Here is a 13,183-nt window from a genome sequence, read left to right as displayed (position 1 = left end):
TAATCTTGCAAGTTGCCATGGATTATGTCCACAGTACAAGTAAGTACTTCCTACAATCTAGACATTTCTACAGTCAATCCCTCCTATGCTTTTGATAACTATTGCACCAAGAATAACATGACTCTTGCTAGTTGTGATTTTGGTGGAAAGTAACTCATAACTTCCTACTATTCTATTTATTTTTTCACTCTTTCTTTCCAAGCACTAGATGTGTCATTTCATATAATTCTAAGAGAATTTTGGTTACAAATCAGGTCTTTTTTAACCTAGAAAATTTTACATTATAGATCAGCTACTTACTTGAAAGTTGTTTGTATTAGATACTATATCTTTGATTTAAAGAATTCCCACTTTACATATTAGGATTTTCTACACTTCATGTTTGGAAAGATAGTAACAATTTCCTCCCATAAGGATTCTCTATAGTTCATAAAAATCTTATATTTTTCTTCCTTTTTATTGTAGGAATTGTGAAAACAAGGGTTGGCTAGAAGTGCAATCTATCACAGCCGAAAACTAAAAAAAGTTTTTTTGAAGACATAAGCATTATAGAGAATGTCAAACCTTTAACAAAAATTTTAACAAATTTTTTTTTTACAAAAATGTCTCTAACTGTCTATGTTTTGTACATCTTGAGTCTTACAAACACATTGACTACTATAAATTATAGTCTATGGAACTACTACTACTATTTCTTTCAAGTTTGCATGCTAACAAAAACTAGACTTAATACTATTACTGATAAAATAGATAAAACATTCCTCTATATGGTTCTTCATTATTAAGTGCTCTAAGATAGTCATTAGTTGTTCATCTTTGAAATTACTATTAAGATTCAATGTAGACTTTCGAAACTTAAGTTCATGCTATGAAATTTTATTTATATAAATAATTTTTCAAAAATTATACATGAAAGTATTCCTATTAGAATTTTATTTTATTTGATAATGAATTAGTATTTAAGGATTAGTTATGTGTATATGATTTCTCAAATCTATGAGTGTCTTTTTCTTGTGATGACTTTGTTGCTTGATGATTAGTCCCTAGGGTGTCATAATCATATCGGGTCTTTTACTATTTCACTAATGCATTTGTCAGATTGATTTTAGTTATTTTTGAAATATGATTACTTTTGATTTAGATGCTCTATTTAAGAAAATAGTTTCCCACAACAAGCACTTTATTTAATTTCTTTGAGTAAACTTATTGCATGATTTGAAAAAGCTGTAGAAGTAATTGAAGTAATTTTAGTGTTATGCCCTTCCATAAGGAGGCTTCAAATTAGAAATGAAATTTATAGATATGTATTATTATTATTGTAACATATTTAAACTAAAATAAAGCTACTATGAAGCGGAGAGGTTTATTTTGGAGAAGGCATTCACTAGATTTCTCCGATGGCTTACCCCTGAGTTTTCTTGTCATTGTCGGAAGTGTTTTGTGAAATAAAATAGAAGTTTGATGTTAATTGTTTTTTTCTCCACACAATATGAAACATTTAAACAATATCTTATGAGTTATATTCATTTTAAGTGTCTTTTGTCTAGTATTGATTGCAGATATAGTCTGTGGTTGACATTTGTTTTATTATTTTTTGCTATAACTTATCATTCATATTGCAATTATTTTTGTCACTGCATTAGAGTCCTTTCCTTTTCTATAAGGTAGGGATCATAGCTCTATAGAGCTCTTATTTTTTAATAATTTTATAATGAATAGATGGATTATTTTGTTGAGAGAAGATTCTTGATAATGTACATTTCTTTTTAGGAAAGGTTCATTTGCAATGATCTTATTGACCAATGTACGATAAAGTGAGTTCTTTGTTAAATATACCTATTCAAGCACGTAGCAAAAAAAAATGTAAACACAAAAAAATTAGTTTATATATAAGAGTCTTATTCATTCTACATGAAAAATATCAATTGTACTTTTTATGGTACTTTTTATGGTACATTATAATGAGAAAAGGGATTGGTTAAATTGAAGGTGAAAGAGTTGAGGATGAATTAGGGGAGCATGGCATTCAAAATGAAAATGTGGTAATTTAAATGAGAATTCCTATTTGATATTTTCACGTCAACATAAACTATTATTTGTATATTTATCTTGGTGTTCGAATATTTGGTGTTTGCATGATTTTTTAATTGAAAAATTACACCTGAAATGTTTTTTTTGTTGTTTGTTCTAAGACTTTATCTCCTTTGAATCATTTTTTTTTCCAAAGATAAGTAGTGAATGTGATTGATACATGAATCGAGGACTAGAGTGACATTGAAAAAATTGTTATTTATGGACATGACAACTCAATTACTTGACAAAATGCCTTAGAGAAATGAATTTCAAATATAAAGATAGCTCAAGGATTAGGTGATAATAAGGTCACAAAGGAAGCTTGGCTTTAAATAACTGGAATGCAATTTATGTTTTAGTTTTTTTATAAGATGTTATATTTGTTCCTTTCAAAGCAATGCATATAAAGATAGAATATCTGAAACTAGTTATAGAATGGATTGACTTCAAAATCTTGGTCATTGGGTTCTATTCCAATACCACTTAAAATATTTATGATGACCTTAGAAAAAAACCTATTCAAAAGTATTCCTTAAATATTTTCAATTGGGCTCTAAATGATTGCATTAATTTCCCCAATATAATTTTAAGAGGGTAAAGTGTACAAGGGTCATTTTGGTGGTTTTCATCATTATAGAATGGAGGAATTTCCATTATCTTTAGCCAACTTCTCACTTTTGGATGGTATTTTGTGTGAGAATTGTTTTTGACAATTTTGGTTTTATATTTTATTTTTCTTTTTGATGACAAAAAAATGAAGAATACATTTTTTGTAAAATCTAATTTTGGAGATAGGTTTGGTACTTGATATTTCACACATTGTTGTCAAGCGAGCTTCATAGTAAATCATCAATAATTATACCCTTTCACAATCACTAGAAAATGATAGAGGTTAGGCACATCTCTTAGGGATCATTGTTGAATAATTCAATACTATTTGTTGAGGAATAAGATCTTACAAACACAACCCAAAGCTATACCTTTCTGAGGGTCACAAGATAGCTTGATAGATCTTGTATGGTTCAAGGTAAGCTATTTCAGAAAAACATTTTGTCAAAATATGTATTCAAATTATGTGATATGCATGTTTGGTTATGTAATCCTTAAGGGGGGATCCCTAAGGTAAGGTATTCTTTTATGTTTTTAGGATCAATGTATTAAAGGGGGGATGTTGGCATAAAACATTGTTGAGTCTAAAAATGTCTAATAGTTTGTTACCAAATTGTTAGTTATGCAATTACCAAACAAAAAATGTATTATTTATATTGTAACCCATGTTTGTTGAATAAGACATGAAAACATTTTTCATTCATTTTTTTATGGTTTTCCAAAGTATTATTACCTTTAATCACACTACAAATAGATTAAGATAGCTAAAAGGAAGACTGAGCATAAAAAAGAGTGTCCCTTGAGGCTAATTTATAGAAGAACAAACTAATTAAAATAGTTTTCTAATTTTTTATACTCTTGGCATACAACTTGATAATGATATCAATACGTCAATTAAATAAATTATCTCATTTAAGCATTATAATGGAATGTACCCATGCAATCAAAATAACTTAACCATAATTTTTTGAACCTTAAGAATAATATATAGTTTAGTGGGAACAAATTTATACTCACTAAATTATTTATATTATAATATAGATATAATGTAACCATGGTACCAACACCTCAATTAACTTACACGGTCATAAATTTAGCATAAACCAACATGGTGAAGCCTAAGAATTCTATTAGAAATGAAAAATATACAGACCTTGAGTATTAACAATTTGTAAATGTAACAGTGACACCTCCAACACACAGGCATCAGAATCCCCAAAATGAATGTATCAACTGGATTCTACCACCAAATAGAGGAATCCTTCACCTCAAAGAATGAGAAACCAAAGGAAATCACCAAGAGGTAAGAGAATTGGCAAATGATGAACAAAAAGTGCACCCCACAAAAGTGCCCAGCCAAGGGGGGCCACTAACAAGAAAACCCATGAGAATGAAGACTTGTGTAGGGAAAAAGACCTAACCAATAGAACTAATAGTAGGGATATGGATAATGTTTCCCCTATAGACTAGACCATCAATGTACAAGCCCCTACAAACCCTAGGAATCACAAGAGCCCCATAAGCCACAATAGGAAGCCCCAAGAAGAAGTATGATTGTTAAAGCCATTTCTTATAACCATCCAATCCAAACCCATCTGCATTTTCCACTCTAGCCAACTAAAACTACAAGAGACCACTAGAGGCAGAGACTAGCAACACACCCAGGCCAGAAAACCCAAAACATCCAAAACCCAAAGTGGGGAACAAGGGTGCCAGCAAGAAACACCTCCATCCATAAACTCCAAACCCTTCCACATCATATCAAGTCTACAAAGGTATCCAGAACAACATCAAAATTATGGAGACACCCCACAAAGCCACTATAGGTAGTCCCCACCCAACAAGGATAACAAAACCCCTAGGATAAGTCTATAGCCAAGCCAAAAACAAAATGATGTGACTACCACAACAAAGGAAAGTTTCCATCTAGAAAGCTCACACCAAAGCTAGGAGAGCCAACACCAGGGACCCTCACCAAAAAAAAAATACACATCATCTTCTTCATTTGAGGAATCCTCAATGTCGCCTGCCTCTAACAATTAGCCTCCTCTCCACAAATCATAACAACTCACTTCTCTCCTCCAGAGCTCCCATCATTTTTTCCTATAAATTTTTTCATTATTTTTTTTTTATTTATATTGACATATATATTTATTAGACAATGTTCCTATTGTTATTCAAAATAGTGAAATTTTTAGCAGAGACACAATCTATTGACCTAGGGCTTTCAAAAAATATAGGATGATATTTTTTGAGTCTATAGGTTATGCTTTCTATGAAATGTATTTCTAGATTTATTCAAATAATTTATATAAAAAAATTTAAGGACTAGTTATTGAAAGCATATACTAAGAAATATTTTTGATAGTTGTTTGAGTATTTTGTTCGATGAGTTTTAGTGGAGAATAATTTTAGTATGTGATTTAACATACTTCATAAAGATGCACATTCACATTTATATGCAAATTTCATTAAGGATTGGTTACTTGGAAGTTAGTTTTCTTGTTTGATAGTGAAAGGAAATTTATTTCTTTGATGTAGATTGTTTCTCTTTATTAAAAACCATGTTCCCCTATTCTAGCAATATATTATATAACCACCCATTTTGATGAATAACTGGTTGTATTTATATACATATGTCATGTCATAGAATCTAAAAAATTGCAAAAACCTAAATTATATGATAACATCAAATATTTTGGGAACTGAAAATCTCTAATTTATAAAAATTTGCATCCAACAATGCATGATAATTATGTGTAGAATATTATCTCCTTAACTAAAACAATAGATCTATCATCAGATAATACTTTATACTTGATTATGTAATGCCTTTGTTAAAATTTTGATAATTAAAAATAGGTTTGTGGAGTGGTCCCAAAACCATTCTTAAACAAATTTTGACATAGATCCATAGTTCCTCATAAATAATCAACTATAGGAGATAAGACATTATATAATAAAAGATAACAAATAGAAAAGAAGCAACAACCTAAGAAAGAAAAACATACTAAGCGTGTTGTTATTTTTCTTCTCTCTTTTTTTTCTCATTGATGCCAAAAGATAATTAATTATAAAATTTAATAGATGGTATACATGATACATTTATAAAAATTATTGATTTCATATAGGTTGATAGGATGGTCACTTGTTTTTATAGTATGAATAGGAAAAAAATATTAGTTGGAATCGATACACATTCTTGAGGGTAGATAGGTATAATTAATAAAGAAACATTGATTTAATATAGGTTGATAGGATGGTCGCTTTTTTTTTATAGTATGAATAGGAAAAGAAATTAGTTGGAATTAATACACATTCTTGTCAGTAAATAGGTATAATAAATAAAAAGTGTTGATTGAACATAGGTTGATAGGATGGTCACTTGTTATTATAGTATGAATAGGAAAATAAATTAGTTGGAATTGATACACATTCTTATCGGTAAATAGGTATATGGTTGTAATATATTACAATTGCACATTCTAGTATAGGTGTTCATGATTACTACATCATAGAAGTTGTGTTTCTTGGATAGATTATTGGGTTTCAATTTTGGGATATCTTTTTGTTATATTTGGCATTAATATTTTTTTTATTAATGTTGACATATATATTTATTTGACAATGTTCCTATTGATAATCAACGCATTGAGAATTTTGGCAAGGACAAAAAGTACTGGACTAAGACTTTCAAATAATACTAGATAAAGTTTGGTGAGTCTACATGCCATGTTTTCTATGACACATATTTCTGAGATGATTCAATAAGCTATAGAATATTATTTTAGGACTATTTAGATATTGATATGAGTATTATGTTCTATGAGTTTTAGTGGAGATTTATTTTGGTATGTGATTTAGGATACTTCATAAAAATGTATATTTATGTCTACGTACAAATTTTATTTAGGATTGGTTACTTAGAAGTCAATTTTCATGTTAGATATTGGAAAGAAATTGATTTCTTGGCTACATATTGTGGCTCTAGATTGGATGCCATGCTCCCTTTTTCTAGTAGTTATACTTGCCAGGTGTGAAAATACCACCTTCTAAAAGGTTGTATACTTTATACTTGTACCAAAAATTCCATTAAAAATATGTATTTAAATGAACTATGAATCACTTTGTGTCCTACCCAGCATGCCAAATATTTTTGTAAACTAGGATTGTGCCTATAGTGTGATGTAGTGCTAAGCTATCATGTTGGAACATGGAAACAATCTCATACTCTGAGTGAGCCTATAACAAGAGAAAGTCTCTAGATTAAGTGCCCTCTTCTCCTGATCAATAACCTAAAACTAAATTATGAGGAAATGGATAGATGGATATGTGTATGTAAATTAAATTTAAACTAATGGGGTGATCCATCAATTAATTCACTAACTTGCGACCACAAATTTAAATAATTATCATTCAGAAAAAATTGCAAAAATAACTCTATAAAAGGATTGGGTATCCTAATATCTAATTTAAATTAAAATAACTTGCAACACAAAAGATGTTATAAAGAAGCTAAATCCTCTCTTCTCCTCCTCAACAAATAATGTCTCCAAAATATGCTAACAAGAATTAAATAAGCTCTGATAATATGTAAGAAATATTTAAATGATCAACTATGAAATTAAATAAAATAAGAGAGTTTTGATACCATAAATATGTAAGCTTGAAAATGATTCCAAAGATCAACACAAGGAGACAAAATATTTTGGAAGGGGAAAAAAAAGAAAAGAAAAACCATGTGAATTATATGAATGAGGCAAATTTATAGAGAGAGGTGGAGGGGGAGTCCATTACAAGAACAACACAATGTGTGTGTTGTGTGTAGAGCATAAGAGAGGAGCATCTCTTATATAGAGATAAGAAGATTAGTTGTTTAGAAACTCACAAGTGAATGAATGTCTCATTCATAAGTGTGTGTGTGTGTGTGTGTGTGTGTGTGTGTGTGTGTGTGTGTGTGTGTGTGTGTGCACGTGCACATGTGTACCAAGTTTCATAATCCTCTTAAGGAGAAATAAACTATTTTCCTTAATAAAGGAATTACAAAAATAGAAAGTCCTCACACATGGACAAGAGGGCAAACAAGTGGCATGTCCTCACACTTGTTCTAGGGGAAAAAAGATTACACAAGGGAAGCCTTGGTTTATCCCAACTAAATAAATAAATACAACCAAGGAAAGATTACTAATTCTAACAATACAATACCTCTCATACTACACAAGTAAATGCATTTCTCTATAAAAGAAAGATTATGTTTCATCTCTATATGTGTGAGGCTATCAAATTTCTCTTTAAAATTTATTTTTAGCCTTTTCATGAAAAATAGAAAATGCCATATGGATTACATTCATTTCAAAATTTAATTGATTGTACCAAGTATGACGATGTGGGCACATGTGGATATAGATTTGACTCCTCAACACAGAATAAGAAGAAGTTAAATGATTCATTCTATAGGAGCTGACAAAAGAAAGAAACTCCTTAGTCCTACTTGGATGATGATAATTCTCATGACTAAAGATCATTTTTTAAAATTACAAGGCTTTCTCCATTTTAGGTCATACATATTTACATCTTTGTAAAAAGAAAAGGAGTCTAATATCTTGAAAAATAGTGATATAAGCCATATATCCATAAGATGTATCGTTAGAGGATCAAGACCCTTTTCTCCTCTCAAAGTTTCTTCTAGGAGAACTAGAGTTACTACAATCATCATTGTATCTTTGTAATCATAAAGGATATATCTAGTGTGCCTTAATTTGTAACTATATCCCATAATTATGAATAAGGTTAATCGTGCATTTGAAGATTTAGTCTATTCTATGAGTTGATTCACTTTTTGTAGTTTATGTTCGAATGAAGCTTTAGTTTAGCTTTTGAAATTCCTATTTATAGATGGATTATGCCTAGTTTATTCTATAATCTTGGAGTCATCATCGTAGGCTACAATTTATGTTGTGAAGGTAGTTATTTATGATTATATTGGTATGTACAATAGTTGGTCTAGACATGTCTTGTGATTTCCACTCTGAAATCACTTGTTCTTCAAAGTCTTGGAGTGTCTCTAAATCATGTAAATCACCTTTTATAATTTAATCTTTTCCATTCTTTTTCTCCACCCCAAGCATGAAGAGATAGCTTCTAATATCCTAGAGGTTTCATAATGATATGCAATTAGGTTCCCACCATGAGTGCTTCTTCCCATAGATGTTCCACCTCATTGAGGGTTAATTCAGGTCGAAGAAAATTTCAATCATCAACATATGTTCTATAGAGTCATAATTAAAGAAATTAGGGTAAACAATGATAATTAGATTGATAAAGCATTCCATGATATTATGCAAAAAATAGGATTGTGCAACCAAGCAATCAAGTGTGGTTCATATTCATGTCTTACAACCCAAAAGTTTGATATAAACTACAAGACAAGAATATCTAAGAAAATAAAAGCCCCTCCAGATTTATTATGAAATAAATCTAGCAATGTTGTTTGAAGCATGCTACTAAATAATAATTAAAATTGAGATAAGAGAAACCATAAATAGCTAAAATATTAAGGTAAATTTTTACGTCAAATTTCAATGCTTTTGTTTTGATATAAGTTTAATGAATATGTCATTATTTTTAATATTATTAATTTTACAAATATAAAATATTTTGTTTAAAAGAATTTTTATGCTTCTTTTTTACAATAGTTTTAGTTATATCTATAGAAAAAGTGAGCTATTATAGAAATGTATAATCTTCCTATACAAGTCTAAATAAAAATATTTTTATAGTGATAATGTTTACAAATAGATTTATTTAAAATATCTTTAACTATTTTATTGAACTACTTAACTACCTAATCAAACACAAACTTGTATTTGTGTATTTATATTTAATTTTTACACTGTAGTTGTTATATATAAATGATTATTAACATTATTGTTATTATAATAATTAAAAGAATAATAACATTCATTATGAGAAAAAAAAATGTAAAATATTATAATTTTATAAAAATGTTAATTTATTTATTATTGCTAGTATGATTGAAGATATGCTTCTGTCCTATTATTTTATGATTATTAGAGAAGTCCACAGAATTCTTGGTAAAGAATTTATTTTCAATATAAGATAGACCAATTTAAAGTTCCTTTGATATTGCTTTAATATTTATAGCAGTTTGAGCTTTCTTCAAATGCAGAACTATTGTATTTGCACACTAGCATTCATTAGATCCTTTTTTAAAAATAGAATAGCTTATTACAACTATTTTAAATAATGGATTTATTCAACCTTGTCGATTATGATGATTTTTGTTTCTAGGCAAGAATTTTTTACATCGTAGACCAAAAAGCACAAATTTAAGGGTCCATTTGGTTCCTAGAAGATGACAGGAATTGGCTTTTTCAAAATCTGGATTTGAAAATTTGTGCGTTTGTTTCAAAATTTGCAAAATGGAATTGGCATACGGGACTTCCAATTTTGCCTCAAAATCAGGTTTTCCAACTTCCTTTAAAAAGTAGGAATTGAAAATCAAAACCTGGTTTTGTTTTTTAAGGAGTGTACAAACAATAGATTGGACTACTTTTTGAAATTTGCCTTCAACTCCAAGCTTACGCATAAAAATGTGTGCATCTTCCGGATGAAACAAATGATTTCAGTAAAATCTCAAAAATCAGAATGAAGATATACAAAACCTTGATTTGGGTAAACCAAAATTTGTAGAAATCCGGATTTTTTAAATTCCACAAACTAAATAGACCCTTAAGGGTTCTGAACCTGAAGCAAGATAAGATGCGAAGAAATAAAGACTGGAAGGAGACCGACTTCATGATTGACACAATCTAAAGCCTTCCCACAAGGCCGATCTCCCTAGATAAGGAATATAAATATATCCCTCGTGCGCCCTAAAGTTTTGATGGACCAATGGATTCCAACACGATTCCAAGTTGATGTCTACGTTTCGAAAGGAGACATGTTGTCTGAAAATTGCAGGCGACTGTAATTAAAACTGGTGATTAAACTTCAATTTTGTAACCTAAATTGGTTGGCCACATGGTGTCTAGCTGTGATGCTTCTAGGGTTAGAAACCACGGGACGGGCATCTCGGTAGATTAGAAGCTACGGCACATGGAAAGCGCGGGCAACCAGAGGAAACAGGGACAGGAGATGCTTTTATCATACCCACTTTGAGAAATAAGATGCTTCTGCCCGAGATTCTCTCCTTGTGTCTACCTGTCATGGTGAGTTGTATAAATCATGTTAATACCCAGGTAGAACATCACCAGAATCAGAGTCATCTTCTATATTCATCAAAGGAAGCAAAGCACAAGAGAACGAGCATCTTCATTAAAATGCCTTCTCTGTCTCGTCTCTCCTCTCTTGGGGCGGCCATGGCCCTCCACTCTCCTCGCAAGCATCATTTCCATAGTCGATCAAAGAGCATGCCCTCCGCCCTGCAACTGCAGACTGGGCACCCAATTCTCACAGAGGAGTTTGAAAAATTGGTGGAGTCCTGTTCTTCTTCTTCCTCATGTTTTAGAACAGATTGGCTCGCCCAAGCGTTGGAGTTGTTGGTGAGTTGCTATTCCAATCTGCCAAGCACAAAGATGGAGGTGTTGGGGAGCAAGTGGATGAACGTACATCTGGATAGCATACTCCATCTGCTTGAGGTGTGCAACTTGTTGAGGGACACCATTGCGGATATCAGAAAGCAGCACGCCTGTGTGCAGGCAGCGATTCGGGGCCTTGGCCCTGCTCTCTCTCCCTCCCCCTCTGCCTATGCCCTTGACAGGGCACGAACCGCTCTCTCCGTTTGGCTGAGTAAGAAGGAGGACACACACGCCCGGCTGGAGAAATGCATGTCCATTCTGAGGCGAATAGCAGAGAAGGTCAACGTTGAGGACAAAGCAGAGGCAGCAATCGACATCAACCATGCAAAGGCCATCACCATCCTGGTCTGCTCTACCCTCGTCGCTGCTCTTTCCTTCAAGACATCCCACATGAGGATGCCGTTTCTTCCCAGTCATTTCACTTGTCTGCAACACAAGCTCAAGGAGGCATTCGAGATGAGAAAGAGGTCATCAAGGTCCCTGCAGGAGTTAGAGGCAGCAGATATTGCACTGGTAAATCTCAACAATCTTCTCAACTCCAATTCCAAATTGCACCTCTCTCCCTCCACCTTGGCTCTCAATGAATTGGACACTGCTCTTCCCCTCCTCGAACACAAAATCAACAAGCTAGTCAACTCTCTCATCTCTGCCAGAGTTGCACTCTTGAACGCCCTTTCTTCTCAGTGACTTACTCAATGCCCAAGAAATTATTGACGAGGCAGCCAGATTGGCCTTTTAAACAGTCTGGGGCCTCCAAAATTCATGCAACATATGATACGAGGATTCAACCTCTTCTTCAATATAGAAAAATAGAACGCTCTCACAATTTTCCTCTCATCTTGTTTGATAATTACTACTGTTTCTTTACAGATGCATCTGCAATTCTTTTAATGGTTACATATACATATACTATATTCTTTTATGATGTTGCTCTATATCAATGTGAGTTTGATTTTATATCGAAAAGATCATCCGTAAGTGATATAATTTTAGCTGCTGTCGTATTGCGTGATCAACTACGACATACGACATTCATGTTTGAAAGGTGGGATCAAACTTATAAAGATATGCTTTGTTGAGGTCTCAGAATTTAGTACAGATGTTTATGTTCTATAATCTCTTTGTAATAAGAGCAATATATGATAACCATTGGTAGTCATTGATCTCTATAATTCTATATGTGTACATTAAACCACTATTTGTTGTATATAATTGATTTCCTTCTTAAAATGTTTAATATGATCATATTTTCACATTAATAAATTCAACCGTTGTAGTATTTAAATTGAAATGTCTCGATGGCTTATCTAGTCGATCAAGCATTATCATATATGCATAAAAAAAATTAATACATGATATACCACAAATCCCTAAAATAGCACATTTTGACGTACAATAAAGATAATACTTATTATTGTCTTATGGGTAGTTGGTATGACTAATGTATAAATAGGATACCCAAACCAAAATGTATGTTTTAAAACTTAATTTTCTATACTTGCGCTAGATAAAGATACATATCTTTTAAAATAAGAATTAAATGTCCAATTAAAGAAGTGAAACTGAGATAGGATAAAGTATAATCCACATCTAAAGAGACCGAGGTTCTTATGGATACAATAAAAGTATAGTTAGAAAACTTTAATATAACTTTGAAATATATAATGTAAGACTCTACAAATAGATGTCATGTTTGATAGAAGATAATCTCAAATAACTATATTTATAAGATGATAATTGTTTTACTATACTCTATCAATAGGATAAATGTACGAGTCTTTATTATTTCTCATTAGGAGAAATATAAGATGAATATGTGATAAAAAAAGAACCAAGAGGATAATTCTTTGTTTCACTAAACTATTCAAACTTGCACTATATTTAATATAATCTTAAATATC

General features: G+C 31.4%; 1 protein-coding gene across 1 annotated transcript; it reads left to right on the top strand.

Moving 5' to 3' along the window:
• The first annotated feature begins 11,008 nt into the window (after positions 1 to 11,008).
• Positions 11,009 to 11,969, top strand: LOC149555077 (uncharacterized). Its single transcript, XM_089829172.1, has one exon. The coding sequence runs from the start codon at positions 11,025 to 11,027 to the stop codon at positions 11,967 to 11,969; it is 945 nt and encodes a 314-aa protein (XP_089685298.1). The 5' UTR covers positions 11,009 to 11,024.
• Positions 11,970 to 13,183: the final 1,214 nt, after the last annotated feature.

This window comes from Cupressus sempervirens, chromosome 5 (assembly GCF_028749045.1).
Source record: "Cupressus sempervirens isolate cs-2001-9-10 chromosome 5, ASM2874904v1, whole genome shotgun sequence".
NCBI lineage: Eukaryota > Viridiplantae > Streptophyta > Pinopsida > Cupressales > Cupressaceae > Cupressus > Cupressus sempervirens.
The sequence above is the reverse complement of the archived record's forward strand: the minus strand, read 5'-3'. Positions and strand labels throughout refer to the sequence as shown.

Excerpts from the sequence above, each read along its gene's own strand:
- LOC149555077 (XM_089829172.1), top strand. The coding sequence starts at position 11,025 with ATGCCTTCTCTGTCTCGTCTCTCCTCTCTTGGGGCGGCCATGGCCCTC.